At 44.1% G+C, this 27,701-nt stretch overlaps 1 protein-coding gene across 1 annotated transcript; it reads left to right on the forward strand.

The window, feature by feature from the left end:
* Positions 1–53: 53 nt before the first annotated feature.
* Positions 54–27,701, forward strand: LOC310771311 (uncharacterized protein; the record flags this gene model as incomplete). Its single annotated transcript, XM_083663952.1, has 17 exons — positions 54–212; positions 381–424; positions 1,490–1,779; positions 3,267–3,373; positions 6,298–6,400; positions 7,494–7,570; positions 7,741–7,847; positions 8,354–8,430; positions 8,638–8,785; positions 11,390–11,607; positions 13,269–13,471; positions 17,833–18,073; positions 18,231–18,274; positions 23,532–23,687; positions 23,890–24,032; positions 27,291–27,439; positions 27,589–27,701. The coding sequence occupies exons 9-17, from the start codon at positions 8,745–8,747 to the stop codon at positions 27,699–27,701; spliced, it is 1,308 nt and encodes a 435-aa protein (XP_083520078.1). The 5' UTR covers positions 54–212; positions 381–424; positions 1,490–1,779; positions 3,267–3,373; positions 6,298–6,400; positions 7,494–7,570; positions 7,741–7,847; positions 8,354–8,430; positions 8,638–8,744.

Below are 27,701 nucleotides of genomic sequence, written 5' to 3' on the forward strand. Positions count from 1 at the left end.
CTGATTGGGGCTTTAACCAATTTTCTGGGATATTATCTCTCCTCAGAGTCACCTGTTTGAGAGCATCCAGGAGGGCCAAGTATGAGTTTCCAGACAAGGACTGGGCTCACATCTCAGAGGGAGCCAAAGACCTCATATCCAAGCTGCTGGTCCGGGATGCCACTCTGCGTCTCAGTGCTGCTCAGGTCCTCCAGCACCCCTGGGTGCAGGGGGTAGGTGTCTTCTAAACTTGTATTTACACATGACTACTGGTACTCTAATTCATCCAGTGGCATTTATTAGTAATACAATTAGGAGTTTATTTCACAGTCTTTATTTTGTGGTTATTTAAAAGTTAAAGTGTACATGAAGAACCCATGCTGGTGTTTTCATTTCCCCAGAATGCTCCAGAGAGAGATCTTCCAACTCCTCATTTTCTCCAAAGGTAAAAGCAGATAGCTTTGAAAACTGTCAAATTCATCTCTAAAGCCCTTTAAACAATTGTCAGTGCTTGTGCAAAGTGCTTTACAGAGCAACAAAGGACATTGATAAATACATTTTAATTAATTAAATTAAATTAATTAATACATAATACATAAATAATTGTATTACTTTCTGAAGACTGGACAATGTGTGGTGCGTTTATACTATTACATTATACTTTTATACCTCTCAAACCTTTTCTGTTGCTCTGCACAGCCCAGCTTTATTTTCCAACTTTTCTCAAAAGTTTCACAATCTAGGCCGTCCGGGTAGTGTAGCGGTAGATTCCCTGCCTACCAACATGAGGGTCGCAGGTTCGCGCCCCCGGGTTACCGTCGGGTGTCGGGCAATGGGTCTGCGGGTGGGAAGCCAGATTAAGGGTATGTGTCCTGAAGCGGCTGGCATGTCTTGGAGGAAGCATGGAGCTAGTCTACGGCTCTCCCCAGATTGGCAGAGGGTGGAGCAGTGACCCTGGGCAGCAGGGGGAAATTGGCCAAGTACAAATGGAGGGGAAATCTGAAAAAAAGTTTCACAATCTAAGCTTTTACTCTGAAGGCAAAATCGCTCTACTTCCTGTCTCACCCTGGTTAACTCCTACAGTAGGTAACTTGACGCAGCAAAATCGCACCACTTCCTGTCTAGTCCTGAGCAGGAAAGCTAACTTTTACTTGGCCCCACATGTTCTTTTGGGCATGAAGTGTCCTAAATGAGAGCATTCAACCGCGTGTGTGTGTGTGTGTGTGTGTGTGTGTGTGTGTGTGTGTGTGTGTGTGTGTGTGTGTGTGTGTGTGTGTGTGTGTGTGTGTGTGTGTGTGTGTGTGTGTGTGTGTGTGTGTGTGTGTGTGTGTGTGTGTGTGTGTGTGTGTGTGTGTGTGTGTGAGAGAGAGAGTTCTCCCGTTCTGGAGTCCCCAAAACTGTTTGTCTTCATACTCCAAACGGACAGTAGGCGTTTTCGGACCAGAAGAGTTAGTTAAAGACAGGCATCCATGATCTTACAGATGCTCTTCTCCCTTCTCTCTCCTGACAGGAACAGCAGCACCAAAGACTTGACCCAGTTCGCTGCGCACGCTATCGCCTTCAACCGGCAGCTGTCCCAGCACGAGGAGCAGCAGGAGGAGGTGGAAGCCCTGGTCTGCTCCATGAGGCTCCAGCACGACGAGAAGCAGGAGGAGGTGGGAGCCCTGGTCTGCTCCATGAGGCTCTCTCCTCCCTCCAACTCCAGGCTGGCCCGCAGTAGGGCCATGTCCAGCGCCCTGCGAGGAGGAGCCATGGAGGAACTCACCCCCTGACTGACTCAACCCCCCACTTAAGGCTTGGGTGAACGTCCTCCCGTCTTTGTCGTCCCACTGACAAGTCGCTCTATTGTTCATTCTTAAAGGAGAATTCCTGTTTTTTACACCCCAGACCTTATTTCCAGCTTAAAATATGTTTTACTCGCCCAAATAACTTTGGTTTCATTCTGATCTCCCTAGAAGATATTCAGATCCAAGTAGAGTCCTGGAACTGGCCAAAACAGGCGTAAATGGGGCATATGTCGTTCACACTGTAAATAACATATTTTCTGTCACCTCGCAGTTGGTTGTTATATAATTATGGGAACATGAATTAGCTATGTAATGAACCTCAGATGTGCTTATGTTCTTCTTCTGTGGTTTTCTCTTCTTATTCTGTTACCAAACAGAAGCGCTTCTCGCTTCTTCTCATGAAGCACACCCGGGGCAGGTCAGAGTTCACTCCGTCTGTTGTGTTTTGTAGCGTAGCAGCCTATCTTAGCATAGAGATATGATCTGATTTCAAGATTATGGACGATTCAATTAAATTGCTGCTTGTATGGAATAAGGCCATATATCGATTACAAACAGCAGCGGGAGATAAAGCGGGAGATGTTATCTATGTGACGGACACTCGGACAGCAAACAGAGCAGGCTGTCGGCAGCACGGGAGGTTCGTTACATAGCTACTTCATGTTCTCATAATGATAAGTCACCCCTTGGCCCTTAACCCTCCGTTTTGCATGTTCACGTGGAGGGTGTCCCGATTGTTTTTTGCATCAGATTATTTATATACTATAAGAAAGAGAGTTGGAGAAAGAAAAAAAGGTGCAAAATCTTAATGGGTGCGTTTTTATTATTAATTTAAATATCCAGCATTATATAAGAATTTAAATCTCCTACCACTGCCAATACCAACATTCAGCTAGGGAAAGCAAAATACAAATAAAGCAAGACACTATCTGTCTGCTGCACTTGCCCCCAAATCACTAAATATCCCCCCCCTGCCTGGAAGTAAAATTTCAACAGAGATGATGCTAGACTGGGTTTTTGACGATAACACACCCAAACAGCTGGATAATGTTTACTACCCTCGTCTTTTCACCCATGTTCACATAGTCCTACCTGGTGAGGTGGGTCGGGGCATTATTGACAGATGATGAAGTCGTGTGAACTAGCTTGTTCCCCTCCCCCCCGAACAGGCGCCCCAACTGACCAGAGGAGGTGCTAGTGCAGCGACCAGGACTCATACGCCGCTGGCTTCCCACCGATAGACACGGGCAATTGTGTCTGTAGGAACGTCTTGAGCACGCCGAAAATACTGCTGCCCGGGAATTGAACCCGGGTCTCCGTGGTGGTAGGCGAGTGCTTATTATACCTCTACACTACCCAGACCCACCCTGTCAATGAAATGTTTAACTTTAACAAATCACCAGCTTACTGGGGACCCCCTGATGGTCCCCAGACCCCATGTTGAGTCGACAACCACTCGTTAGGTTCTATCTTACTAATTGCATTATTATGCTTCTCAAGGTGGATATGGTGAATCCCATGAAGAATAAGAAGTGCAACCACCACTATGATGAAGCAGCCATCCTGGCCCTCATCAAAGCAAGACACACCCAGAAGAAGAAATGCGGGTAAAACACACTCCCTCTGCAGACCGCTAGAAAGTCCACTCAGCTTTTTCCACCACTAAACAACTGGGCGGGCCGGTGTGGGACCAGAACTTAACCTTAACTCACATTTTCTTCATTATAGCGCTTTGATGTTTCAGACAAATGAAGTTTGGCTGCCTCCTAGAGGAAAACAGATGAAATTGTGCCACCTGGCCAGTTGTTGTGAAGGAAACGTGCTTATTGTCTTGGCCTTGGTTAAGCTGTGTTCACACCGAGATATTTATTTTTCTCTCTGTCGCTCGATTCAACCCTTTGGAATCGCTCTGTCGCTCTGTTTAAATCGCTCGTCAACAGGCACAATAATTGACGGACATGTGGGGGCTATAACGTTACGCAATGTCATGATGTTTGTCCACTACGAGGCCGAGCCACCGTAGTTGTTTACAAGCTAAGCCTATCAGCGTGCTCCTAATGCGAGCTCTATACCGGTAGTACAGACTTCACTTCATGTCAGCTGTCAGCCTGTCAATCAGCTGTCAATGCAGTTTGTTGCCACACAATAAACCAGCGGTTTGTTCCAAGCCAGTGTGATCCTTGACTCACTCTCACACGGCAGCCAATCAGCGTTGAACAGCGAGCGACTGATGCCAGCGTAATTTCGCTCGAGTTGGGATATTTCATCTCGGGCGTATTTTCGCCCTATCGTTCTGTCTCTGTCGCTCGGACGCCCAGCGATTTTTCTCCCGGGCGAATATACGCTCAATCGCTCGTTTGCATTGACTTTGTATGTAAACTCGATGCCAGCGAAAAAATTTAATAGGTCGGTGTGAACGCAGCTTTAGCAGTTTGTTTTCAAAGACACAAACTCTGGACGTTTTAATTTTGGGTAAAGCCAGAGGGTTTTTATATGGCTTACGCCAGCTCTGGGAGTATGAAGTGCTTTGAATGTGAGACGTTAAACGGTCTGGTTAAACGCAGGTAGACGCGTCTACTTACTTATTCTTCAGACGGATTTGCGTCTACTCACTTCTAAATCTCCTTTGATGCAAATCCATTCAAGTTTTTTTTCTCTTTTGGGACTAAAGTCTCTGCCGGGCAGCCGGGCAGATTGAGATTCCACCAGGAAACGTTGCATTACGACGGCGAGATGAGGCGGACGTAGCCTGTCTAGTGAATACTTGTGTCCACCAGAGGCGTCCCCGAAGCGGCTCTCCGCTCTGCTCCACAAATCAGCCTGTGTATTTTAGCTTCTCTCAAGAGTCACGTCAAGCAGCACAGAGCAGATCAAGCTGGGCAGGAATTCACGAGAATAATAAAATAAAACATCCTGTCGATTTCCCCCCCATTGGGGGGTGCCAATTTAGCCTGCTTTCTATAATAATGCATCCCTCAATTACTTGAATGCTTCCATTATTTTGGCAGCTACTTGGGTTCAAATTAACTTAGTGAGTTGGTTTGAAATTTGTGTATCAATGAACTAAATTCAGTAATGTTCAGGTTATGGTAGTCTAATTGTTCTCATTGTTACATTGTAGCCTTTAACTCAATCAAAATGTTGTTTTTGTAGACACCAATAATGACTGCCCAGCAAATGTAGTTGAAACTAGTAAGTATAGTTAAAGCAGGACTAAACCCCCAAACACCTTTTTCAGCTTTTAACCAATATATATGGCTTTTGGGGTGGTATGTGAAGGATTCTGGTCAAAATCTCCACATCTGTGACCAATCTGTTAAAATTGTACAAACCCCTATCATTTCAGCAGCATAAGTTCCCTCTATGGGTTCAAACCTGCTTTTTTTTGTGTCCTCAAATGAATGGGCGATTTGGTACATCGTGACGTCACGGTGGTATTTGCGCGTGCCCCACTCATGTGAAAATGTGTTTTTTCCCCCCATGTGATTATTACTGTAGTTAATGCGGCGCGAGCCCTTTAAGAGCAATGTGGCACGTTGGACAACAGCGGGATGGTGTACACAGCATTAATTATAGCCTTCTTCACCGCCTCGGCCGGCATCTTCTTTGAAAAGTTGAAACAAATCTCGGAACGCCTCCTCTCGAGACCTCGACTCTGATTGGCTAAACGGACAGTGACTATCCGACCATCCGATACGTCTATCCAGAAAAAGTTCATCCCTCTTCAACTTTCTGTCCATCAAAACGTATGCAAATCTTCTGGATACGTACGCTTCTGAGTACTCCACGGACAGTCGGACAGCTGTCATTGAAAATGAATGGAAGTGAACAGAGAAATGAACGCACACGGACAGACACCACGGATCAGTGTGGCCAAGGCCTAATGTAACGCTACGCTGTGTCCGTTGCATTGTTTTTGAGATGACCTGGAACATAGTTGTTAGTTGTGAGCTAATAACGTTAGTTGTGTGGCAATAAAACGACACTGAATTACCAGTTTGATATAACGGTCAACCGAGTCACACTCTTTCCATGAAGCCCACCAGCTTTAATAATATCTGTTGGCTAGTTGTTGATATTTAAAGTCCCTGGAAACCAGAAATATTTCTTTATTATTTAGCATTTTGAGTTCATCACATCACAGGACCCTATGTTAATAAGCCACCAGCCAAATTTGAACGATGATGAACGTCGCAAAGTATATAAATTTAGGTTTGACAGTCATGGCAAAAGTCATGAGAATCAATTAGTTTTTAGAGTGTATTTTCTCCCGCGGACTGTGTGGGCGTGTCAGGCTGTCTTGAGAAATCTGATGTAGTTACCGTAGTTCATTTGTTGACTGAATGTTTCTCAGAATGCGATTATCATGCTGCTGACTAACCCTGGTTTTAGTGCTGTGACTCACATATATGTGGACATGTTCCTATAAGTGCCTTTTATAGTTTCACTGTGCTTATGTGTTGATCTATATCTGATGGAGAAAAGTTGATTTTCACATTAATTATAATTAAATATTTTTTTACATTGCCAGGTTGCAAACCAACAAGTGAACTCCTACAACTCATCAGTTCAACTGGAAAATGGCAGCCATGCTAATTAACGTGGCCATGGGCCTGAAGTCACTTCACAGCTGGGTAAGTGGGTCACTCACATCACTAACCTGTTATTTTACGAGCTATTATTATATGACTCTCTTTCAAGAGTCATATAAAAAAGGTATCGAACACTCTAAAATTCAATCTCTGCAATTTTAGGCAGATTAGAGCATCTCTGACTGACAGTGCGGCTCTAACCTTTCTCCATTCAATGATTTTTGCACATATAGACTACTGCCTCACTGGTCCTTCACAGGAGTAACCACCTTGAAGCCCGTCGAGTCTCTATATAAAAAGGCCCTGCAAATTTTAGATAAGAAACCTATCTTACCATCATTGCAATATACTTCTAAAGTACAAGCTCCTCAGCTTTGACAATTATAATTTTTTTTAAATTGCCTGTATGATTTATAAAATCCTTCATGGGCTAGCACCACCTCCTTTAGAATGCTTTATCAAACGGAGAGCTACCCAGAACACCACGCGAAGCTCGTCGAGAGGTGACTGTGAACTACCTCTGAGACGGTCCTCTGTCGGACAAAATGTTTTGTCCTACAGGGGTAGCAAACTGTGGAATAGCCTACCAATGTCAGTCAGAGAGAGTAGCAGTTTTCACACCTTTAAGGGGCTGTTAAAGTCATGGCTCAGATCAAATCAAAACTGCGACCATATCTAAACCCTTTTGTTTCATGTGTTGTTTTTGTATATATATATCCTTGTAAGTCCTATGTCTACCTTGGTCAATGTCCCTAATGTTTCCTGTTTTTGTTTTATTTGTATTACATACCGGAATTGAAGGTCTGTATGTGCCCACTTGAATTGCAAAGTTAAATGCCTCCTTCATGTATATGTATGTCTCCTCTCCTTTTTACCCTATGTGTATGTATGTGTCACCTACATTGCACCCCTGTCAGTTGCCCTATGTATGCACTAATTTTTCTATTTCTTCTTTTTAAACTTTTTTGTACCTCACCTGTCGAGGGACTACGGATGGAAATTAGCTAAGGCTATAATCCGGCACATTTACATGCAAATGTTCATTAATGTTGCACTGTCCCTGAAATAAATAAATAAAAAATTACCTACCTGTCTTTAGACTAAATGTCATGACTTTGTTTCAATCTTTTTACAGTTAACAAACAAGCCAGAGCTCCCAGCCCACCGCCCAGCGACATGGTTCTGTGAAACAGTGCCTTCTCCTTCAACCAGGTATAATTCTGGACTTGATCTGAAAGCTTGTGTGATTTATCAAATGTCTTCAAAGGGCGTAATGTAGGGCTAGCATTTGAATCCAGAGGTAAATTAGTATTTGGGACAGCCCTACAGTTGGAACAATATTTGGCATTAAAATGTAATACTTTAATTTGCCTTCATTCCAGTGGCAGCTGGTCTCCTCTCCATGACCTTCTGCTCATGACCGATGCCTGCAGCAACTGGCGGATGGAGCAGGATGTGGCCGTGCTGACCAAGCAGCTGGAACAGCAAGGTAGAGCATGAAGAAGCACACATGAATTTGAATGAGTTTTCATAAACTGTTAAACTCCACCTACCTCCCCCCCATAGAGACACTGCGGAGCGTGCCATCATTCAGAAACCACGCCCAAAACGGGGGAAAACACAATCTCCCCTCCAATCCTGGCATTCCTCCTATGTCGCGTGCATGGTCGGGTGTTGCACAAAAATATCGTATATGCGGAAGATGAACACTCCAACTTACTTCATTGACAGCAACATCCACATTTTTCTTCTTGCCAATTCTCAATGGCTTCCTTGTTTTCCTTGGGAGTACAAAAAAATGTTAACTGGCGATTTTTTTTTACATTTGTTGTCTGCGCAGCCCACCACACAACAGCTTTTAGCTATGTTTAATTCAAGGAAAATGACACTGGTGTGTGGAAATGAACTGTGCTTTTCCCCCGTGATGGGCGTGGCCTATTTCATACTGTACATTTACTGTTTCTCATCTCACTCTGTAACCATCTATCTATACAGACTGAGAACATCCAGTTGAAACGCAGTCTGGAGAAGCTGAAAGGACAGCGTGAGGAACAGGAGCTAGAGATCAACAGGTAAGCACCTAAGGACTCAAAACACTTGAAGGGAATGTGAGTCTCTCTTCTTTTTTCATTTCTTTTCATGAGTGCTGGTTGTACGACAAGAGACCATTTCTCATTTGTGACTCAGAAAAAACGACAGGACTTCTGATGAAGCTGTTTTTATTCATTCATGTATAAATTGCCTGACCCACAGTTTCACTGCTCGCCTGTCTCTTTTAGGTTGACAACACGCCTGAAGGAGGAGAGAATCCACTACTTTGACCTCTGCAGTGAGCAGGGGGCGAAGGAGTGGATGCTGACCCAAGAGCTCATCTCCAAAATCAAGGATGAGAAACATCAGCGGGAGATCCAGGACTTGTAGAACCAGGTGGGGAAGCACTGTATGCTATTGTGTGCTGGGGCAGCAGGCTGAAGGCAGCGGACGCCAACAGACTCAACAAACTGATCCGTAAGGCCAGGGACATTGTGGGGCTGGATCTGGGCTCTCTGACTGCGGTGTCAGAGAAGAGAACGTTGTCCAGGCTACGCTCCATCATGAGCAACGACTCACACCCACTCCACGGCGTGCTAGTCAAACACAGGAGTACGTTCAGTGAGAGACTGATTCCACCTAGATGCAATACGGAGAGGCACAGGAAATCATTCCTGCCTGTGGCCATTGGTCTATTTAATGCCTCTCTTAAAAGAGCACCTCGGAGACGCTCAGTCAAGGACAGTCTGTTGAAAGGCCAGGAGCCCCTGAGCCCCTGATATAAGAGTCATGAAACAGCTTCCCAGTGTCAATTCCTTTTCTCACCCCTCCCTCATGCCCTTATAGCCAATCCAAGATTCAAGATTCAAGATTTGTATTGTCACTCCAGTCCGTAGTACAAGTATCACGTGTGAAATTCTTGTGCTGTAGACTCCGTTACAACATAGTGCAAAATAGCAGGGCATATGAGTGCAAAAACAACAAGAGACACAACAAGCAATAAAACAAGCCAAAAAACAGTGACATATTCACTGCACATAGGTGCAAATAGTATAGACATAATTTAAACATAATTATAATAATGTTTAATAATTAAACATTCTGTTTGCACAGGTGCAAATAGCATAGACCTAATTAGAATTAAACATACGTAATGGTAGCAGCTGCAGTACAGCTACTACATGATTGTTGGGAGTTTATTTGTGTATGTTAAGGAGTCTCGTGGCCTGCGGGAAGAAACTGTCCCTCAAGCGATTTGTGCGTGCTTTTGGGACAGTGTATCTCCTCCCTGAGGGTAACAGGGAGAACATGTGGTTCACATGTGGGGGTGGTTTGTGTCCTTGATGGTCTTCAGGGACCTCCTGAGGCAATCCAATATTGCTGTAGAGGTGGAATGATGAGCAGCTGTAGTGCCTTATGCAACTTGGATGACATTAGTTTTTCGGCCTCTGCATCTTTGACATGATAGTAGAAGTGGTTACCAGACTGGGGTGGGGACATCTCTCTCTGGCTGTCGTGTGTGTTTTCCTGATCAGAATGTATCTTTGACATGATAGTAGAAGTGGTTACCAGACTGGGATGGGGACATCTCTCTCTGGCTGTCGTGTGTGTTTTCCTGATCAGAATGTATCTTTGACATGATGGAGAAGTGGTTACCAGACTGGGATGGGGACATCTCTCTCTGGCTGTCGTGTGTGTTTTCCTGATCAGAATGCATCTTTGACATGATAGTAGAAGTGGTTACCAGACTGGGATGGGGACGTCTCTCTCTGGCTGTCGTGTGTGTTTTCTGATCAGAATGCATCTTTGACATGATGGAGAAGTGGTTACCAGACTGGGATGGGGACGTCTCTCTCTGGCTGTCGTGTGTGTTTTCTGATCAGAATGCATCTTTGACATGATGGAGAAGTGGTTACCAGACTGGGATGGGGACGTCTCTCTCTGGCTGTCGTGTGTGTTTTCTGATCAGAATGCATCTTTGACATGATAGTAGAAGTGGTTACCAGACTGGGATGGGGACGTCTCTCTCTGGCTGTCGTGTGTGTTTTCTGATCAGAATGCATCTTTGACATGATGGAGAAGTGGTTACCAGACTGGGATGGGGACGTCTCTCTCTGGCTGTCGTGTGTGTTTTCCTGATCAGAATGCATCTTTGACATGATAGTAGAAGTGGTTACCAGACTGGGATGGGGACGTCTCTCTCTGGCTGTCGTGTGTGTTTTCTGATCAGAATGGAACTTAGGCTGGAAATTGGAGCAATTTGTTATGCAGTAACCTCTGACATCACTGTTCCCCTTTGTTGCTGGAGAAGAGTTGAAAATGCTATTTAGTTCAGATTGCCTGTTCCAGTGTGTTCCAGGCCAACGGCGCCCCCGCCAGGCCAGAAAAAAGATTGATTTTTTTTCCTGCTTTCCCCAAAATTTCAATAAACCTTTATGGCATATTATTACAATACAACAATGCTGGTGTTGACAGTGTTGACAGTAATAGAAGATGCCAAATCATTAAAAACAATAAGCATTTTGCTTTTAGGAGCATTGTGCCAGCGTGCAGCGCTGTTCCAAAACGTGTCAACGTGTGTCGTTGCCTGGGAAACGCACATCCCATAATACAACTGTTCGCATCGCATCCCATAATAGTATGATGATACTTGGGATGCCATTGCGTACATGGATGCGAACAGGTTAGCTAAAAGTTTAGTGTTGCCAGTGAGGGCCCCCATCGTTGCGGTCGGGGTACATTTCGAAATCCCTCCAGGCCTGAAATTTTTCTAGGGGAAACACTGCTGTTCCCATATTATTCTCAGAAGCAATAATCAGTGATTTGATAATGTTTGCTTTTATACTAAGACCATCAAAGCTAGATTCAGAAAGAAGAGCGAACATTTTCTGAGGAGTTAGGAAACTATTCAAATCTCATAAAACAATCAAATGTTCACTCACTTTATTATCCATTCAACTGATGCAAAAGGCATTAGCATCTTGTCCCTTGTCCTTACAGGTTGATAGCATGCGGGGCAGTGATGCGACCCTACGTGGAGGCCAAGATATCCCACAAGTCCCACACCACCATCAAGTACTTCCTGAAGATGTGGAGCAGCGTCAGCGAGACGCTCATCTTCAACTTCCTGGGCGTGGCCACGGTGGACGGACAGCACTCCTGGAACTGGACCTTCGTCACGGTCACTGTCATCCTGTGTCTGGTGGCACGGGTCATAGGTCAGCTCTACTGTAGTGCTTTCCAAACGTTCTGAACGTATATGTGATGGCAGGCGGGGGTGTGTTAAGATATACATTCAAACGGAAACATGATGTCATGGTGGACTGCCGTTGATAATCTATGCACAAGTCAAGTGAATAGCTTCTTATGAAACACGTTTGTCACAAAGTTCACTATAGAGCAAGTACTGTACATAATATGTTAAGCAATGAGCAGAGCATATATATATATATATATATATATATATATATATATATACATATATATACACCAGAGGGTTAGGGTAGCGGAGCGGTGATAATTACCGCTCCTCGCTCCCAGAGCGGTCCTTTCCACCCGCTCCAGCGCTCACGGCCGCTCCAGACCGCTCCCCGCTCGATACAGATTTCACCCGCTCGCACTCACCGCTCCACTCCGCTCAAAAGAATAAGAGAGATAAAAAGGCCAGGGTGTTTTAATTTGCATTTAAACGCGTTTCGGCATATGTGCCTTCATCAGAGCAGAGCATGCTCTGATGAAGGCACATATGCCGAAACGCGTTGACCCTCAATAAAAAAAGAAAGTGGAAATCTGAAGTCTTGCATCTCAATTTTTGGCGTGCTGCTACCGTCACTCTTGTAGTGATTTTTTTGATGATATACTGTCTGTCTGTGACTTCATTGGTTGTTGCCAAGAGTCACGAGCTCATCACAAGATACTGCCACACACATCATGTGATGGGAGAGCTTGTGATGGAAAACCGTTTTTAAGTTGTAGCGGTCAGTGGGTTTGTGGTCACTTCAGTGCCTACGGAGCCATCTCACATAGAGTAGCTTATTAAAACACACAATCAGAGAGAAAAGTCATTTGACTTTTATTAGGGCTAATTCATAAAACTCTGCAGTGACAGAACAGCAGCACGCAAAATCTGCACCACGGTAATTTACCCCGATTCATAAAATTATGAATTATGATTGTGAATACCATGATGGATCCACATTAGTTATTAGTCAGCTGCAACACAGGTGATCACAGCCAATCACAACCAACATGTTAATTAAGCTTGACATATGCAACAGTCTGCCTCTGAGTCTGTATCTGTCAATGGGCAGCAGAGACATGTTAGAATGGCAGATGATGTTGGGCATGGTAAACCAAATGTTTATGATGTCACTGACTGAGATTATGAATTGGTCAGTGGTGATCATCACCTGATGAAGACCTATCAATGCTCTGTAAGATAAATATATAGGAGCATTGGTGGCAGCAGCCTTCTCTTTAGGCTACTTTATCTCTGCTACACTCCAGCACCTGCTAAAACGTTTATGTGACGTGTATGGTCATCTTCTCTTTTTCAAAATGATAATTTTCATTAGTTAACGTTCATTTTTACAATAGACCGTGACCAAAATGGGTGGAAGAATGGAGAAAACGGGTCATGCAAAATTTGCAAATCGCTTCCCAATATTTCGCATTTTGAAGCACCCTACCGTGACGGTATCTGCCCCTAACGTTACTCTAAACCTGCCAGTAAGTTTTATGATACAGCCCCATTCTATGGCCCTAAATGGTCAACTCTGGCAACTAAATAGGCAAAAAAAATAGCAAATATTACAGTATTTGACCCAAATCTGTTACACACACACTCAAACCCAGTTTCTCATGACATTGTCCTTCCCAGGTGTGGTTGCTCTGGTCTACGTTATCAACAAGTTCCACATCGTCAAGCTGACCACCAAGGACCAGTTCATTATAGCCTACGGTGGCCTGCGAGGAGCCATCGCCTTCTCCCTGTGCTACCTGCTGGACAAGGACCATTTCCCCATGAGAGACATGTTCCTCACCGCCATCATCACCGTCATCTTCTTCACTGTCTTTGTCCAGGTACTGGGACACCATCTTGTCTGTTCTGTTCCCCACTCAACAGACTGTGTTGTCACATCGTTAGCCGTTAGCTGTTAGCCGCGTTAATATAAGAGCCCGACCCGTCACCCGTGACGTAAACACATACATGCAGGCAGGCTACATACACAGTCACTCGCAAAGGTTTATTACAGCTGAGAGGCTAAGTAAGGGACGCTAATGTTATCTCTCTGACTCGTTTGCTCCAATACACCCTTTTCACGGGGGCCATTTTGTGTCAAAAAGGCAGGGTAAAGACAGGGGCAAGCATAACACTAATGAGGGTTTCCAACTTCCATGATTCACCCGTTTACACAACTTCTTTGCGGGTTATCTGCCCCGGTGTACAACTGATTCAGCTCAGTCTGTCAGGAGGTGTGAGGTGATGCGCTTCATCAGATGGCCTCTAAGTTTACACCAACCGCAAAGATCATCTCATATCATACGAGGGAGTCCTGTTCAGTCTGTCTCGTGGTGTTGCCTAGTTGAAGGATTTGCCTAATAAGATTCAAGATTATTTCAAGATTTCAAGATTATTTTAATTTGTCCCGAGGGAAATTTGTCTTGGACATACAGGCTGCCACATAGGTACACAGTGCCATAACAAAAACAACAACAAAAAACAATAGTGCATAGCACACCAGTGCCGACATGTGCAAACACACAACCAAAGTGCAAACATCAATAATTTACAGTACAATCAACAATACATTACCTATGACCTGAGTTTAGGAGACTGACTGATATGGGGATGAAAGAGTATTTGTATCTGTTGAGGTGTCTTTTTTTGTTCTTGATTGGGACTCTGTAACGCCTGCCAGATGGAAGCAGTTCGTATTCTGAATACAAGACATGAGAGGGGTCAGCAATGATCTTCCTAGCTTGTCTTATGAGTGATTTTGATAGCGAGGATGATATGCCATTCACCTTGGTGACAAGAGGATACAATTATGAACCAGAGAGAATACAGAAGAGGAACTTTTGCAGAGAGTGAAGTGAACAGGCAGAGAGATGCGCCTCCTGTCTAAATGCCTGGGTGCCCTGGCTGCAGACCTTTTTCACCATTCCCAGGATAAATTGTGGAAAACGTCCCAGACCAGAGAGGCCAGGTGACTTGTTGTCTCTAAAGTAAGTCAGTGTTTTATCTCTCTTCTAAGCCTTCCTGTTTTGTAAACCGCGGCTCTGTGCTCTGTGCAGGCTTTTAGCGGAGGAATACGGTAGTTGTACGGTTGGGAGAAAAAGCAGTGCCGAATGAAACTGCTGTTTTGCGGAAAAGTAAAGCGCTGAAAATTGTCAAAATAGAGCGTGCATGTACACGGATATCGATTTGTTTAGGTGGGCGTTGTTTTAGGTGGCTAAATTACGTTTTTTTGTTTAGTTGTTGACCCCCAGGACTTAGAGAGAAAAAGCTGGTGATGCTGCTGCTCTGGGTGCCGGATCTCGTCCGACGCTGCGCCCCGCTTCAAGAACACTGTACCTAATTAAGTTAGTGTATCTGACTAGCTGATACTTGTTAAATACTTGATAAATGTTTTAACATTGCATGATATTCAGTATAATCTCAGATATCCGGCAAGAAAAAAAATATTAATTTCACTAAACTTCCTGAAATTCCAATTCACTTCCAATGTTTCATTGGAATTGATTGATTGATTGATTGAATTGACCCCAATGCTGTTGCAGACCACCATGCCACTGCATCGTGGCAATTACGGTCAGATGCAGCATTGGGATGCTGAAAATAGGTGTTAGATCTACTGTATGCAGTAGATGGCGCCATTTTGCAATGACGAATACCTCTGTTACATTTAGACTTCACTGTTTATACCAAGATATATTTGAAGCTGCTAGTGTAAGAAAGGAAACCCACAGTGACCTTGGCTTGTGTGATGAACACCAACATGAGGAAGGGATCAGTGGGATATTGCAGCAGACGTGTCTTTAGCATACATGTAACAAACACTGACCTTGCATGCAAGATCATGTGACACAGTTCCATTTCTATTTGGTCCTAGATAGTCCATGGGCCAAGGCAAAAATCGGTACCACCTGAGGTGACCGCACGATTTTGTTATTTTTGTCTTCCTACATGTCTGTAGTTTATATTTTGGTATGATAACCCTGCCCATTTGGTAGCTTAAGGATAGTTATCACTCTGTAAACAAACCTACCCCCATATAAATGACAAAACCCTGATTTCTGTGTATTAGTCCAGATGATATGTGAAAATGATGTTCCCTTTTTCGTAAAAGCATGAAACTTGGTACGCTTATAGTTTGGGGCCCTGTACAGTTTCAGAAATTGAGCCATCACAAAAATGCCTTGTGGCGGCCATTTTAATTCTGCCATAAGCATAGTTTGCATCATATCTCCTGAACCACACATGCTAACACTGAAAAGGAGATGTCTATCCCAACGTTTTCATGGTCAAGGTTACAATGATACCATAGAACATCATAAAGTGTTAAAGTGACTAATCAATTGTGAATTTGATGACGTTGTGAGAAGGAAATGACAGTATCTGATAACTGATGCTATCCTCTCCCGGTAGGGAGGGGAGGCTGGCCAGCGAGACTAACATAATTATGAAATTACCCTCAAAACACAATAATTGTCAATACTAAACCATGTTTGGTAGGCATGAATTTGCAATTAAAATAGCTATAATTCACCATTGTTAATCTCCGTCCTTACTCTAAAAATGGTAAACCCCATCTTGGATTTGGCCGTCTGGCAGAAAGTCGCAGGATGTTTGGGAGGGGCCTGGGGGCTATTTTAACAAAAGGCCCATAGAAGTAACCCTGACCCAAATTACTCATCAAAAAATGTTAGCCAGAGAGTGGTCATGGAATTGAGGTTATAGCATCAGTTATCAGAAACTGTGATTTCCTTCTCACGTCATTAAATTCACCATTGATTAGTTACTTTAACAGTTTATGATGTTCTATATGGTAGCCATCACCTTTTCTGTGTTATCATGTGTGATTCAGGAGATATGATGCAAACTACATAATTCACTTATGGCGGAATTAAAATGGCCACCACGAAGCATTTTTGTGATGGCTCAATTTCTGAAGATTTACGGGGCCCCAAACTATATGCGTACCAAGTTTCATGCTTTTATGAAAAAGTGAACATGATTTTCACATATCATCTGGACTAATACACAGAAATCAGGGTTTTGTCATTTATATGGTTTTTTACAGAGTGATAACTATCAATAAGCTACCAGATTGGCAGGGTTATCATACCAAAATATAAACTAGAGACATGTAGGAAGACAAAAATACAAAAAGTGCGCGGTCCCCTTAGGTGGTACCGATTTCACCATTGGCCCATGGACTAATTGCATTGTATCTTTCTCAAAACACCACTGAATTCACCAAAACATCACTGAATTCACCATTAACTATTCATGTGAACAGTTTATGATGTTGTATAGAGTGTCATTGTAATCCCTGACCATGAAAACATAGGGGTAGACATCACATTTTCTGCGTTATCATGTGTGGTTCAGAGATATGATGAAATCAGGGTTTTGTCATTTTTGGGGGTAGGTTTGTTTACAGAGTGATAACTATCCTTAAGCTACCAAATCGGAAGGGTTATCATACCAAAATATAAACTAGAGACATGTAGGAAGACAAAAATAACAAAATCGTGCGGTCACCTCAGGTGGTACCGATATGTCAAAATTTCAGCCTTGGCCCATGGACTATTGTGGGCGTGAGATATTTCAACATTGTATTACAATGTTTACAATGATGACTGTTGTCTTTTTGGGTGTAATTCTCCACCCTGGACTTTGTGTCTGCTAGCTTGGCTTTCTTCTTCCTCTGTATGAGCAGTGAAAGTTACATTTTGCCTACATTGTCGATTAATCGGTTAACATAGATTGATCGATCAAATTCTTAATGTAGTAGGAGGAGTAGGGTTGAATTAGTTTGGAGTCTGCTACTATAGGTTGGAGGCTTTAGCTGATGTGGCCTCCAGAAGCATCCTGCGTGAGGCAATCCAGGACCGTCCTCACGTGATCAAAGGGGTCCCATAAACACGAGACAGGACAAAAGTGACAAAGCAAAGCAAAATGAGACAGACACTAATATCAACTGTCCACAGGTGATGTGGCTGTGCGTACCAGACTGACCTCTCGAGGGCCGAGGCAGACGCCATTTTAAGCCCCGTATGGACAAAAAGACACCATAAGATCAAAAGATGAACAGCCACAACAAAGACATAAATATTGATCATATCTACATGCGAAAGGGGGATGACTGTAACACTACGAAACTGTGATATATGAACAATATTAACTAATTTTCTGTGATATTATCTCTCCTCAGAGTCACCTGTTTGAGAGCATCCAGGAGGGCAAGTATGAGTTTCCAGACAAGGACTGGGCTCACATCTCAGAGGGAGCCAAGGACCTCATATCCAAGCTGCTGGTCTGGGATGCCACTCTGCGTCTCAGTGCTGCTCAGCTCCTCCAGCAGCCACTCTGCGTCTCAGTGCTGCTCAGCTCCTCCAGCACCCACTCTGCGTCTCAGTGCTGCTCAGGTCCTCCAGCACCCCTGGGTGCAGGGGGTAGGTGTCTTCTAAACTTCTATTGACACATGACTACTGGTACTCTAATTCATCCAGTGGCATTTATTAGTAATACACTTAGGAGTTTATTTCACAATCTTTATTTAGTGGTTATTTCAAAGTTAAAGTGTACATGCTGGTGTTTTCATTTCCCCAGAATGCTCCAGAGAGAGATCTTCCAACTCCTCATTTTCTCCAAAGGTAAAACCAGATAGCTTTGAAAACTATGTCAAATTAATCTCTAAAGCCCTTTAAACAATTGTCAGTGCTTGTGCAAAGTGCTTTACAGAGCAACAAAGTACATTGATAAATACATTTTAATTAATTAAATTAAATTAATACATAATAGATAAATAATTGTATTACTTTCTGAAGACTGGACAATGTGTGGTGCGTTTATATTATTACATTATACTTTTATACCTCTCAAACAATTTCTGTTGCTCTGCACAGCCCAGCTTTATTTTCCAACTTTTCTCAAAAGTTTCACAATCTAGGCCGTCCAGGTAGTGTAGCGGTAGATTCCCTGCCTACCAACACGAGGGTCGCAGGTTCGCGCCCCCGGATTAGTCGGGTGTCGGGCAATGGGTCTGCGGGTGGGAAGCCAGATTAAGGGTATGTGTCCTGAAGCGGCTGGCATGTCTTGGAGGAAGCATGGTGCTAGTCTACAGCTCTCCCCAGATTGGCAGAGGGTGGAGCAGTGACCCTGGGCAGCAGAGCAGGGGGAAATTGGCCAAGTACAAATGGAGGGGAAATCTGAAAAAAGTTTCACAATCTAAGCTTTTACTCTGAAGGCAAAATCGCTCTACTTCCTGTCTCACCCTGGTTAACTCATACAGTAGGTAACTTGACGCAGCAAAATCGCACCACTTCCTGTCTAGTCCTGAGCAGGAAAGCTAACTTTTACTTGGTCCCACATGTTCTTTTGGGCATGAAGTGTCCTAAATGAGAGCATTCAACCGTGTGTGTGTGTGTGTGTGTGTGTGTGTGTGTGGGTGTGTGTGGGTGTGTTTAGGTGTGTGCGTGCGTGTGTGTGTGTAGGTGTGTGCGCGCAGTCAGAGAGCCCAGATCCAGCCCCACAATGTCCCTGGCCTTACGGATCAGTTTGTTGAGTCTGTTGGCATCCGCTGTAGTGTTAATTTTGTCGGCTATTTTTTTATTTAGTCTTAGTCTTAGTCCCGTGTTAAATGTCCTTGTTAGTCTTTGTCATATTTAGTCAACCTCATCCTGTTTTTATTTAGTCAAGTTTTAGTCGACTAAAAGTTTGAGCATTTTAGTCTCAGCTTAGTCAAATAAAACCATAAGTATATTAGTCTAGTCTTAGTCAACAAAAACTGTTCACATTTTAGTCTAGTTTTAGTCAATGAAAACTGTTGAATCTGCTGATGCGCTTCACTAGTAATGGTATTTCGAAGCAGTGTTGGCAACTCTTTCCCAGGGAAATTAATGCTGACCCTGCCCACCCGGGCCAGTGTCGGCATATTTACAGTCCCTGCTCAGCCCGCAGCTGAGGGGAGAATGGAGGGAGGCTGGCTGTGCTGTGTGGAAAGCACTCAGACCTCTCTGGATATAATGTAGACAAGCAAGTAGCTGTACATTTTGGGAACACAATGCCTCATACACATATAGATAAGACCCTTAGCTAAGACTGGGTGGATTCTGTTGTAACTACTGCAAATGTTTTTCAGACAGCTAAATGTCAGCTAGATCTATGATGCTGCAACACAGGAAACTGAACTGCTGCATTGAGGGGGGGAAACAGTCTATAATTAGTGTTAATTTTGTTGTCTATTTTTAAATTTAGTCGTAGTCTTAGTCCTGTGTCAAATGTCCTTGTTAGTTTTTATCATATTTATTCAACCTCATCGTCTTTTTGTTTAGTCAAGTTTTAGTCGACTAAAAGTTTGAGTATTTTAGTCTTGTCTTAGTCAATGAAACTAAAAGTCTGAACATTTTAGTCTCGTCTTAGTCTTGGGGAAAAAGGTAGTCGACTAACATTTTTCGTCGACGAAATTAACACTAATCCGCTGCCTTCAGCCTGCTGCCCCAGCACACAATAGCATACAGGAAGGCACTAGCCACTACCGACTCAGAACATCCTCAGCATGGTCCGGCAGACGTTGAAGGACCTCAGCCATCTCAGAAAGTAGAGACGGCTTTGCCCCTTCTTGTAGAGTGCATCAGAGTTCTTAGCCCAGTCTAGTTTATTGTCAATGTACACTCCAAGGTACTTGTAATCCTCCACTATGTCAACACTGACCCCGTCGATTGAAACAGGGGTCACCGGAGCCTTGACCCTCCTCAGGTCCACCACCAGCTCCTTTGTCTTTGACACGTTGAGCTGCAGGTGGTTCTGCTCACACCATGTGACAAAGTTGGCCACCACATCCCGATACTCATCGTCGTCGCCATCTTTGATACATCCCACTATCGCAGAGTCGTGAGAGAACTTCTGAAGGTGGCAAGACTCTGTCTGGTAGGTGAAGTCCGTGGTGTAGATGGTGAAGAAGAAGGGAGAGAAGGCCGTCCCCTGTGGTGCTCCTGTATTGCTGACCACTCTGTCTGACACACAGTTCTGCAGGCGCACATACTGTGGTCTGCCAGACAGGTAGTCCACAATCCAGACCACCAGGGGGGCATCCACCCGCATCGCCGTCAGCTTCTCACCCAGTAGAGCCGGCCTGATGGTGTTGAAAGCACTGGAGAAGTCGAAGAACATGACTCTCACAGTGCTGGCCGGGTTGTCAAGGTGGGCGTAGGCGCGGTTGGTCAGGTAGATGACAGCGTCCCCCACTCCCAGTCGGGGCTGGTAGGCGAAATGGAGGGGGTCTAGGGATGGTTTGACCATAGGCCTGAGCTGCTCCAGGACGAGTTTCTCCAGGGTCTTGGCTTTTTAGGTATAGGGACGATACAGGACATTTTCCACATCACGGGGACCCTTTGGAGACTCGGGCTCTTGTTGAAGATCAGCTGTAGCACATCACAAAGCTGGGGGGCACAGGCTTTGAGCAGCATGGGGCTGACGCCATCCGGGCCAGCTGCTTTCCTAGTGTGTAGCCTCATAAGCTGATTCCTCACCTGGTCCGCTGTGATGGTCAGCGTGGGTGGGGGGGGGGGGCATCATCAGCTCTGAAGCCCTTTGGGGGGGGGAGGGGCGGTGTAGCCTCGTCTCTGGGTGACGGGGTATAGACAAGTTTCCTGGGCACTTCCGGTTTGCTTCCGGACTCGGCCGCGATCGTGTCTGTCGGTTCCGGTGTTTGTGAATACGGAGAAGCGTAACGTACTACCGTAGTAGCCATAGCGACCGCCGAAAAAATGCAAACTTGGGATCATTCTGCGAGTCTCCTATCTAATGAAAGAGTGTCTATCCCACACCCGTTGACACTGGACACATGGGAAGATAATATGTGTAAATGGCCGAACGTAACTACAGGCAGGATTATAGCGTATTTTGAGGAATCAATGGCGGTGGATGGCAACGCGATGAACAATCTCAAAAGCTCCGAAGCGTACCAATATCTCCACAGCAACAAAGTAGGTCGGGTATGTTGTAACGCTATGTATTTCATCAAATTACCCCCGTTGTGAATGAATATTACGGCTATTATTCCAGTGTTGTCATTAAGAGGCCGATTTCGCAGCAAGAATATTTAATTGGTCGGCACGTCGTTCTCGGTAAGGACGCTTTCGTTATTGAAACAGACAACATGCATGCACACTCCTACTGTAGCCTATCTATCTGCATTTGCAGACATTCATGAACCCATATCTTCTGGACATTGCCTTGATGAAAAAACAACGCAGCTAAAAGTAATAAGTGCGACAGTGTCAGTGCAGAGTGCAGACAGCGCACAACTTGAATCTCCAGCAATAGGCTACGCACCTTAATCTCTCCCACTCCACACCTGGCACCTGCGTCAGCTCTCCTGCACTCGTTCTCGGCTCGCATGTGGCTTTATTGGTGGTAAGCATTTTGATTCATCTCCTCATCATACGAGCGTCGGGCAACAAGCGCGAGCCATTGATTGATTGATTGATTCGCCCGAGTAGGTAAAAAGGCTTTTTACCTCCGCTAAATTGACAGCCTACGTCGGGTCTCTTTTGCTTTTGACGGCGGCAGGCACGCTTCTGTTTCTTTCCTGCCGTCTTGCTGGCCTCGGCTGAAGTAGGCTACTTGTTGCATGATCTCGATTAAAAAAAAAAGGACTGGCCTAGCAAGGGATGTCTGTTTTGACATTTCGGTTTCCTCCTGTGTGTTTCCTCACAGCGGGTCCAGCGCTGGCCGGCGGGACTGATGCTGCTTGTTGTGCAGCTTTTAAACGGCGCTCTACAGTAAAGAAAGCGTCTGCTATATTTTTCTTTTTCACCAACACTCAACATACAGGGGGCGGAAAACATATGATGTAATAAGTCTCTATTTAAGTCGTAGCTTATTGGCAACATCAGGCTGCTGTGGACGCTATGTGGACTTAACCGGAAGCCGGGAACATATAAGGCTGCTATGGCGCCGCCCTAGGCCAGCGCTGGGAAACTTGTCTATAGCCTGGGGGATGAGGGGGAGGGGAAGGTGATAAGCCTGGAGGGCCATCAGCCAGAGCCGGAGGGGGGGGGGGGGGCACGACCCGTTCCTTGATGGGCCACGACCCGTTCCTTACACCAGTGATTCCCAACCAGGGGTACGTGTACCCCTAGGGGTACTTGAGCAGCTTGCAGGGGGTACTTGGAAAGATTGGGATTACAATGTATTTCCAAAATGATAAAAACTGATTGAAAACTGAACCAATTGAAAACTGTCAAAATTGTATTAAAGAGGAATCAAATTATTTTCATTTAATGAGATGTGTTAGAGAGGCCTACTGTTTAATATAAGTTTAATATAACAACTTTAGGACACACATGAGTGAGGGGGTACTATCGGCATGGTAAAACAGCTCAAGGGGTACATAACACAAAAATGGTTGGGAACCACTGCCTTACACCCTACCAACGCCAACAGCTGCTCAAGAAAGTCAAAGAGGTGAGACTCTCTTCCAGCCATCCATCATGCAGGAACTACCACAGTGAGAACATCACATCACGTCACATCACACATGCATTTCATTCCAGGCTTCTTCCCTATGGGACATTTCCATACTTCCTGTTTACATTTGAAACCCCTCCTAAATCCAGTTGTTAGGGTTGTCTTTTTTTAATTGCAAAACATGTAGTACAAATGTACAAAGGTGATTTAATAGATTTCTTATTGTTGGAAGAATATATTGTTTTAGTATATTGTTTGCTACGCTTTTCAAAAACAATAAATAAAGACTTTAAGTTGGTGAATATGGTTTTATGGATGTGAAATGTTGCTAAAATGTCTGCCATGTTTTAACTGGGGTCTCTCTGGGATTGTGTGTGTGTGTGTGTGTGTGTGTGTGTGCATGCATGCGTGTGTGTATGCGTGAACACGCGCATGAAGGTGCATGGCCACATCCGCTCCATGTCTCCGTCCCTGGTCGCTCAGCTGGGTGGACTAGCGGTGGAGATGTCAGAAGCAGAGCTGGGCACCCTCCGTCTGTCCGAGCTGAGGAGTATCTACGCCATGGGATCAGTCAACACCTGGACAGACAGACAGGTATCAGCTTCGGTCATAGCCGGAGACATATTACATCCACTGTGTTGTGTGTTCACTCGCTTTCTGAAACAAATTGTACAAGTAGCACTGGCATGCTATACAATACAGGGTGAAGGTACAAGTACGTTGCTAATACATCCACCTACAATCCTGTTTGAGGCTATTTTACGCTCACTCATTCTCTCCATGGCTTTCATCCTAGCTGGCTGTGCTGTTCAGCCGCTTGTTAAACGCCACCAAGCAGAAACCTTCACAGCTGGACTCCAGCACTTTTGTGGCGATGGGATACATCGTGTGTGGAGCTAAAACAACAGAGATGCGTTTTTTCAATGCTGTGGAGTTCAGGTGAGACGTGTGTGTGTGTGTTTATTAGGGGTGTCAAAAATAATCGATTATAAGATGCATCGTCGATGCGGACGTGCACGATTCTGCATCGATTCACAAATGTCAAGAATCGATTATTATTATTTTTATTTATTTTTTTAACACGTTGAGTGCCAAGGACGAGATATCTCGGCTTACATGATCCAACCGTTGAGTGCCAAGGACGAGATATCTCGGCTTACATAAACATTTTTTTTTTTGACGGTGGGACATCGATCAACCCCTTTTACGTCTCCTATCCCAGAATTGGAGGAAGAGAATGTGTATAATCTATTTTACCGACCAGCTAGGTGGCGACGGTGCCCTCCCGACAGAGAGAAAGTCAACCAAAAGCAGCCGCCTCCCGCGGCTGCTTCCTCCATTCTCAAGGAAATGGCTTGCCGATTTTACAGTCATCAGTCACCAGACTCGCCGCTCTCGGGCCGCGCCAGCAGCAGCACACGGGGGATTGCAAATTTGCATAATATATTATGGGTGAAACACACTTTGAAACGCCCGCAGAAAGGCCAGAATCGCACGCATTCCGAAAACCCAGAAACGAACGAGCCTCATTCTCATACTGTAGGCGGGGACGCTTTCGCGCTGCTGCGGTGGGGGGTTCCAGAAATGGACTGGGTGGGCAGCATAAAGCCTAGAGTCGCACGGGGCTTCATCGGGGCTCTCAAACCCAAGAGACGAGTGAGCCCTATCCACACTCGCTACCAGGGAGGGAGGCTGCTCAAACTCGCTGCCAGGGAGGGAGGCTGCTCAAACTCGCTGCCAGGGAGGGAGGCTGCTCAAACTCGCAGCAGCAGCAGCAGAGCACTCGCTTGTGACAAACGCAGGCTGAAAGCCACTAGACACGCCCACGGAGGGAGGAGTTGAAGGAGAGGGCGTTCGGAACTATATTGTTTGGATGTCTGATCTCTCACTGATGCCAAAAATAAATGGTTAAAGTGACTGTTCTGCCTGTTTGATTGAATTTCACAAAACTGCGATTATCTCAGCTTTCACTCTCAGACAGCTGAAACCATGCTGTACTCAACGGCTAATATCTACATAACTACTAACTCTACAAACTAACTCTTTTAGACAGAGAAAGCACACATTCTATTAGTACTTTTGTGAACTTCGTGTTCACAAACTCCAAGCAGAAAAGAATCCTCGGCTCTTGTAAAATGAGCCAGAATCCTCAAAAAACGGCCTGGCAGAAGCTACCTACAGCAAAAAAAAAACGGCTGGCAGTCAATGTGTTAATAATCAAATAAAATATAATGGAAGTACATGCAGTTGTTTATTTTAATTATGGATCATAATACAATGCAATTCCAAATGCACTTTTATTTTAAAAGTAGTCACGCAGTGAGAAAAAAGAAAGTGAGAAAAAATAAATCATTGGGGAATATTGGGGGAAAAAAGTGATGCATTGATTTAAGATGTATCGAGATGCATCGATAATCGAATCGAATCGAATCGTAGCCCTCTGAATCGTAATCGAATCGTGAGGCTAGTGAAGATTCACAGCCCTAGTGTTTATACGTGTATATTAGGGCTTTCACAGTCAACAAAAAAACACTAGTCGACACTATGCATCATAATCAACTAATCGTTCATCTGTGGTGAAGAATAAATACATAAATTGAACATAGATTTGTTTGAACACTCATTTTCCACATGACGCCATGTTAAATCAACAGAATTGAAGGTACTTATTCACCTTATTCTTTGCCCACACATGGACGCTTCCGCATTACGTCATTTCGTAATAGTATTTCCGTTTTAGACTTGCCAAAAACCTCGCAGGCAAGATGGCCGCCCACACTCTCCTCCTAAACTGGCAGAATTACTCCCCCATAAACTAACATATCTTGGCCAATAAGTATGTAACATACAAAATAAAACAACCCGTAATATCTTAATTTTATGTAGAATGCAGAGGACATGTAACTGTTTAGTTAAACTTGCATTCCAGGAATATTGTGCTCTAAAGATGACGTTAGTGGAGTCGAGACTGTTTTGTCCTGAAACCCACCTAGGTTGCGCCAGGCGTAACCTATGTGGGATTCAAAATAACGCATCCGAGATAGAAACGTTATGAATATAGCCACGTTTATAAAAAACAAACTAACGCTGGTGATCCGTATGGAAACAGTGTTACTCGAAATGGTTAAAAGTTATATCAATTTGGTCATTCAGTGGCATTTTACTGCCATATAACATAACTAACTAGCGGCTAATATTAGCCACAGTAGGCAACTAGCGCTGAACCGGAAGAACAAATACGTTTGCGTTGAACGCGGAAGAGAGAAAAAGTGGGTGTGGTGAATAAGGTGAATAGACAGAAAGACTCGTCTATGTTGTTACTGAAGTCAAACAGTCGCTATCTCCAACTCAGACAAGCTGCTGGGGTGTAATGGCTCATTTGTAAACAGCCTCTCAGAGCCAATCAGGACTCTGCTATTTCACATATCTCCACATTGGTCCCGCCTACATTAAGTTAACCCTTTACTGGCTGTTTTTGAGACCCTTTTGATGAGAATTGATCATTTCTATTGTGTGAAAAAAATATATCTTCAGCGGTATTAATCGACTAGTCAACTATTATTTGGAAGTAGTCGATGACTACTAAAATTCAGTAGTCGTGAATACCCTAGTGTATGTGTATATATATCTATTATTATTATACTATTATATTGTATATTATTATACTATAATATTATTATCTATTTACTAGTATAATATTATTATACTAGTATTATATATAAATACTGCTGGTTTAAAAATGGGCTGTACATTCACAAAAAGATCTATATATAGTGTGTATATATGTATATACTGTATGTGTGTGTGTATATATATATATATATATATATATACACACACACACTATATGTACTGTATGTGTGTGTGTGTGTAGATATATGAGGACCGCTTTTATGACTGTTGAAGCATTTTCTGAAAATCTCATAAAAAAACGCATTTACACTGTATGCTTCATTTACACTGTAGCTTCATTTACACTGTAGCCTACGCTTCTGTACTGAAAATCATAAAAGTCATAAACTTTTGTTAACCACAGACCTTATTTCAAGCATTCAACCAAAATCCTCACACATAAATCCCATTGACTTTTACACATAAGAGGCGGAAGTGTTAACATCCAGGTCCGGACTCATTCCTGTGGTACTTCTGTCCCCTTTACTTACTGTGTAACCTGCTGTCTCCCCCTGGTGGCTGCAGTAAGGCTGTGCTGTGGCTGGGTCAGCTGAGGCTGTCCTGCTCACCAGACCAGTTGCTGGCTCTCGTCGACCTTCTGCAACACAGTCTTGCATTTGGACCCACAGGTAACTGGAAGACTGATGTCTTCATTGAGATTGGAGTTCTGGCAGGTAAGACACATCCACTCTCCTCATGTTGAGCACCCTGATATGAACAATCCTCTCTGTGATCATCTGCTAAATGTGATTTTTCACTCAGTTATGTTGGTGGCTGTTTAGCTCTGGGAGCATTGATGCTACTTCACTTTCTCGTTGTGCAGCTGGTCTTCCAGATATGTCCATGTCAGCTTTGGTGAGGGACCAAATTGAAGGAATCACACCTCTGGCTATCTCAATGATACCACCTGAGCAGTTTAGTGTAAGTCTTAAATGA

This window comes from Poromitra crassiceps (genome assembly GCF_964638095.1).
Source record: "Poromitra crassiceps genome assembly, contig: HAP1_SCAFFOLD_512, whole genome shotgun sequence".
Taxonomy (NCBI): Eukaryota; Metazoa; Chordata; class Actinopteri; order Beryciformes; family Melamphaidae; genus Poromitra; species Poromitra crassiceps.